At 40.1% G+C, this 6000-nt stretch overlaps 1 protein-coding gene across 1 annotated transcript in view; it reads right to left on the bottom strand.

The window, feature by feature from the left end:
• Positions 1-6: 6 nt before the first annotated feature.
• b4galt2 (UDP-Gal:betaGlcNAc beta 1,4- galactosyltransferase, polypeptide 2) overlaps positions 7-6000 on the bottom strand; it is a 270223-nt gene continuing 264229 nt past the window's right edge. Inside the window, exon 8 of the mRNA XM_050074739.1 lies at positions 7-4488. Within this exon, the coding sequence (XP_049930696.1) occupies positions 4338-4488 (151 nt within the window). The 3' untranslated portion in view covers positions 7-4337. The remainder of the gene's footprint in view (positions 4489-6000) is intronic.

Here is a 6000-nt window from a genome sequence, read left to right as displayed (position 1 = left end):
TTTAAATTCGTCCACTGTTAAGAGAGAGTGAGCCCCAATTGTGAATCATCTAACATCGTCTACGGGAAAAAATGAATGAGGCTTTGACTTTTACGCCTGAAATGGCTCCTCCAACTTCGCAATGCTATGAGACACTATTAAGATGAATTGTGGAGAATTAAGACCCAGTGTGTTTGGATCTTGACCCAGAATAGGGACTGAAAGTCAGGATATCTCGGCCTCTGCTGCTTCAATTTTGACCGTTCCTTTTTTTTTTCCAAGTCACCCCACTTTATGCGAGTAAACACTAAATCACCAAGGTGCTTAAATACTGTATGGATGGGAAAAATCAAAGCAAGAGCTGCCATTTTGTCGCCTCTGTACTGATTACAAGGATTTCAAATCAATAAGCTGATTGGAGGCAAATAATAAGGAAATCTATCTGGAAAAAACATGACTGCATTCAAACATTAACTACCTCAGATCCCACATGAAAACATAAGCTTAAAGTGGCATATGTGGCAGATGTGAACAAATTGGTAATATTGCACTGGGTGAGCTGTAAACAGTATAGAGAAGGGGCTGTATTGACCTCTCCGTAGGTAGTCTGCCCACTGAGGACACTCAAACTCAGGAGAGCTCTGCACTCTGGAAATAAGTATCAACAGAGGGTGAAAAGGAAAAGGGGAATCAGATAAAGTGAGGGAGAGAATGAGAGAAGGGGAGACGCAGAAGGATTCACAAATGAGGATGTGTACTGAGATAAAAAAAAAAGATACAGTAAGTGGCACAGATTCAGAGACACAAAGAGAGGCTCTGTCGATATCTATTGAAAGAAGAAGCACTCTTGTGAGACACAGCTGTGCTTGAAGTAGGCCCACCACGAAGCACAACGGAGTGCCATTGACACATACAGCCTGGACTGGCAGAGTAAGAAAGAAAAGGCAATAAAAGGGGAGATAATACAAAGAAAAAAGGGAGACAGTGTGAATGCATGTGTGTGTGTGTGTGTGAGGAGTAATCAAACCTTTCAACAAACCCAAGGCGAAGGTAATGCTGAGCCAAACAGATGGGAACATTTTTGCCTCAAGGCTGACCAAAGAGGAGGCCAACAATGTACAAAATAAAAGCCCTAAAATTGTTCTGAATGATACAAAACAGTTACAACATAGCACACAAATCTTATGTCTGTTTAAAACATCAAAGATAGGTAGAGATAGTTTAAGTTTTTTATGATCTTCAAGGAGCAATGTGTAGGATTTAGTGGCATATAGCAAGGTTGCAAATTTCAACCAGCTAAAATTTCTCCCAAATGTTGATTCTTACTTAGGATTCCTTCAGTGTTCATTGTTCAGAAGATTCCTAACAGGAGCCAAATTATCTGCAAAGATCTCTTTCCCTTCAAAACAAAAGCACATGGTGATTTAAAGAAGTAAAAACCAATGGAGTAAGGCGTTCTTTGATGTCGGTATGATACGCGGCCGGTTGCCGTTATAGTTTAACAGCTCCCAACGGCATCGGGGGGAATATGGCGGGACAACGATGAAAGTTAAGGCAGCGAAACTCCAACTGGGGTGGGGCGGGACTGGTGGTGGATGGGTCCAACAAACACAGACTTTCACCCGAGAAAGCGGTGTTGGTGTCCCGTAAGATTCTAAAGCCAAACCCTGTTCTTTTTTCTAAACCCAACCATGTGTGTTTGTTGTTGAAGGAAAAAAACAGGTACAGACGTAGTGCATTGATTTTGAAAGAGACTGTATGAAGACGTTCAATTTCCTGTGAAAACAGAAGTGTATCTTGAAAGAAGACAATGCATGTAACAGGCAGAACTTGACACAGCGTCCCAGAGCGTCAATAACCAACACACCCAGGGTACCTTACATGTCGTATGTGGACATGGAAAGGTTGGAGTTAGAATGCGTTGGAAAAACAAAATATATGCCACTACATCCTACACACTGAACCTTTGATGTGTGTTTTTTAAACTGAAGCAAACATGGGTTAGTTTCTGTATTACCCATTACGAGCACACATCTTCATCAACAGATTTTACACCCCAATATGACCTTTAAATCAAAAATAAGCTTCCTTGCCCCTTTAGTAACGATAACTTCTGAAGGCATCGGTTTGGTGTTTAGGCGTCAACAGTAACAGCATCAACAGTAGAGACAAGGAAAAATAAAACAAAGGACAAAGACTGATGTATCAAAGCATAAAACAGTCAAAGGCTTCTGTACGCAGATTAAGTTGTTCATTTTTCACACAGGGAAAGTTATGAAACTCAAATAAAAATAACAGCTTCAATAAAAAACAAACCTCACAATGCTTGATTAATTTATGAAATCGGAAAGTGTGATAAAATAGACAGTGACAATAGAAAAGTGACAGCTGATGATGATAAAATCTAAAGCAGCCATAGAGATGTCAGTCAAACTGCTCAAAGGATAACTTCTCATTACTGCCTTAAAATTCACAATTTCCATAGACAGAAGACTATCACCTTCTAATTTCCTCTTTCCGGATATAATCATCTTTTTCTTAAAGATTTAAAGAAAAAGATAGTAGAGAGAGAAAATGGCGTAATAACAGTAGCAATAGAGTTTTAATGAACTGTGATACTTAAAAAAACTTTGACGTCCAGGTTACATTGTAGGCTAAAAATTGACCTCCAAAGTACTTTTCAGCTCGGCTTGTCTGTGGATTCAGTGTAAATGTTTGAAGCTTATGTATCCACAACACTTTTTCCTGTAAAGCATGAGCCATGATTCTATTCTGACAGCTCAGTTTAACCCCTTTGTGTCCCATATATGTTCAGAAAATGTGGTAAATGTCCAATTTTCTAATTGAAAATGCATATTTTTACTGAATCAAACCAGCACCTTCAGGAATATGAATGTACCTCAAGCCATTTAGATCTCGTAGAGACAAATATGTACATTTAATGTCCAGATTACCAAAATAAACCTTTAATCTGTCTTTAAGGGGAGTGATAGAAACAAAGCTTCCAGAAACCTAATCTCCAATATGTGCCACATGGGGTTAAAATCACAACTGAGCTGTTAGTGTATCTATCTGCCTTGCTGTCTTCAGTTCCTTGATTTGATTTCGAATGCATTCCCAAGGTAGTTCCACAACACTGCATCCAGAACAGGAGAAAACTCTTCATGTCTTCAATATGTTTACTTTTGTTGCAAAACTTTTCCATTACTCCAATAAGCCAGGTTTCCAAAGTACATACATATACATATATATATGTATATATACATATATATATGTATATATACATATATATATGTATATATACATATATATATGTATAAAAGTGAACAAAAAGAGAGTTCTCTGGAGTTTGTTGCTGCTGATGAACATGTTTTATCAGCGTGTCCCAGCACTGTAAATGCAGGCACAATACACATTCATTAATTGATACCGGAGGAGGATTTGATTGAGTAATTAGATCCAAACTCCCTGACAAAGACGTCAATATCAAATCGTCCATTAGCATCATTTGTCAAGATAAGAGTCAGATGTTTTCTTCGATATGCAGTCCATCAGATACAGTTCAGTGAAGCATCACTGCCTGTCATATTTAGTTACAGTTTGCCTCTAATAGAAATCCCCATTCTCTTGATCATCACTGCTCGGAAAGTAAAATGTTTGATGGCGTTTTTAAGGTTTGTTGTCCGCTCATATGTCATTCCCAAACCAGCAGGTACCACGTCTCGTATCATCTTTGTATCCATGTAAAAAGCCCATTTCATTCTGCTTATATGAACTTGGTCAGATATTTCAAGAAATCCCACTTGATACTGTCCAGTGTTTCAAAACAGGCCATGAAAACTTTCCAAAGTTTCAAATGATGTCATTGTCTGATCTCTAATCCCCTGACAATAGCTCCTGTCAATATCCTCCATCGATATGCCACTGGATGTCCTCCAGTTTACAAAAGATTGTTAATGGAAAGATTCCAAGTTTCAGCCTCCAAGTCTGACGCCAACCTTTGGTCGGCTACTGATATCCCAGCTTTGGTCCCCACTCTTAAAATTCTGAAGTCACTGATTGGTAAAGGTAGGAGGCGTGAAGCCACTGGCTGCTTGAAAAAGTTGCAAAGAGCCTGAGTCCTGGATCCAGAAATGGCAAGCTGAAATCCAAAAAAAAAATTCAAAACAGAGAGAGGGGTCGAGAGGGAGAAAGAGACCATAATGTGCTTGTAACTTTTTCCTCTCTCTCATTCCATCATCCTTCCAGATGTCTTAGATTTGTGATCTCTTTATTTCCCTCTCATAAGCTCTCTTCTTCCCATCTTCTTCCCTCCAGTCAGTGTGCGTCGACCCCCTCGTCTTCCTCTCCGTCTGTCTCTAGCCCTTAATAGGCCGGGGCGGTGGTTTGCCAATCTCCACAGAGATATTTGTGTACAGAGGGTACCTCTTGACCTGAAGCACTTTGTAGGTCAGAGAGCTGATGCCGTCCTTCTTCATCGTGTTCTTCGTGTTCTGGATTTTATTAAATCTGGAGGGTGAAAGACAAAGACAGACAGAGAGAGGTGGGAGGGGTGTGGAGGAAAAAAGAAAATTTGATTAAAAACAAAATAAAATTTTGACATGAAAGCCGTTTCCTCTATATCAGTGCATGTGTGAGGCTATGTGGGTATATAAGTGTGTTTGATTGCTTGGAGACTGGGAGGTCTGGCTTAGTGGGTATTGATATTATGCCTCAGGAAATGCAGATCATTACAAGACTGACAGTTGACATGTTTCCTGTTGGATTTAAAGGATAACCCTTCCTACAACACAAAGTTCAAGTGCAAGGCAGCCAAAAAAGATTCAAATAAGACAGAAAAGGCTCTTCACTTTTAGGTCCAATGCTGACAAAGCCAAGGTTTCTGTAAATCTGCCTTCATTGGGGCAAAGGGGATCCCAGCAGCTTAATGGGATCAAAGAGAGCAGAGGTTCTCTACCTTTTTGGCTCATGACCCCTTAAAACAAAACACTGTCTTCTGTGCATATTTGTCTCCCATTGCATGCGTCAATCAGTTGAAACTGGTTCATCAAGACATATTTAGTGATTTACACGTAAAATGCATTGGCATGAGTGTGTTTTTTTTACTTTCCTCTTTTGTTAATCATCTAGCGACCCTTCAAATTTATTGGAGACCCCTAACAGAAGTCATGACCCTCAGGTCGAGAACCACTGAAATAAAGCACACTTTTTTGTCATGCAGATGATGGATCTGAAGGTACAGAAGAGATGCTTGGAAACAAGTATAACACATCACAATACTGTAAATATCAGTGTTGTAGTCAAGACCACCTAAGCTGCAGTCTGACTCACCAAATGTAGACTGTGGGTGTCAGCCTGCCATTGACGAGCTATTTCAGCCGGCATTCTCCTGGCATTGCACTATCTGCGTGCTAGTTTTTTTCAAGAGCACCATCGCTGCATCCTGGGCTTAGCGCTGCCCAAGACACCCAAGACAGTTTTTAAAGGGTGGTTCCAGACCTTCCTCTAGCTCTGACACAGTGCCGTGGAGATAGGTCTGATAGGTCTAAACCAAGACCAAGCTATGACCAAGACCAGAGGGCATCAAGACCAAGACAAGGCTAAGTCTTTCAGGGGTTGAGACCAAGACCAGACCAGTGGGAGTCCCACACTGCATGACACACACACACAAAATGTGGCAATGCAAACCATATGCACTCCTCAAGCTGATCTGAAAGATCTACTTTCCCATAAGAACACTCACAAAAACATTCCTCAAGAGTCCTCTTCATTCATCTTTTTAATTGCCATATATTTATGTATAAATGTACAATGAGGAATGTCTTAATAAATTATTTAAAAGGCATTGCAGAGCTGAAATGATCTTGCCATCTTTATTCAACACTCAAGGAGTTTAGTGATATCCCTACAGTTGTGGTCTTGAATGGTCTTGAAGTAAAATCCTAAGATCAAGACAAGACCAAGTAAAAATGCGGTTGATTCTAGGACAAGACCGAGACCACCAAAAAGTTGTCTTGAGAC

This window comes from Epinephelus moara, chromosome 21 (assembly GCF_006386435.1).
Source record: "Epinephelus moara isolate mb chromosome 21, YSFRI_EMoa_1.0, whole genome shotgun sequence".
Taxonomy (NCBI): Eukaryota; Metazoa; Chordata; class Actinopteri; order Perciformes; family Serranidae; genus Epinephelus; species Epinephelus moara.
This window is presented reverse-complemented; position numbering and strand designations above follow the sequence as displayed.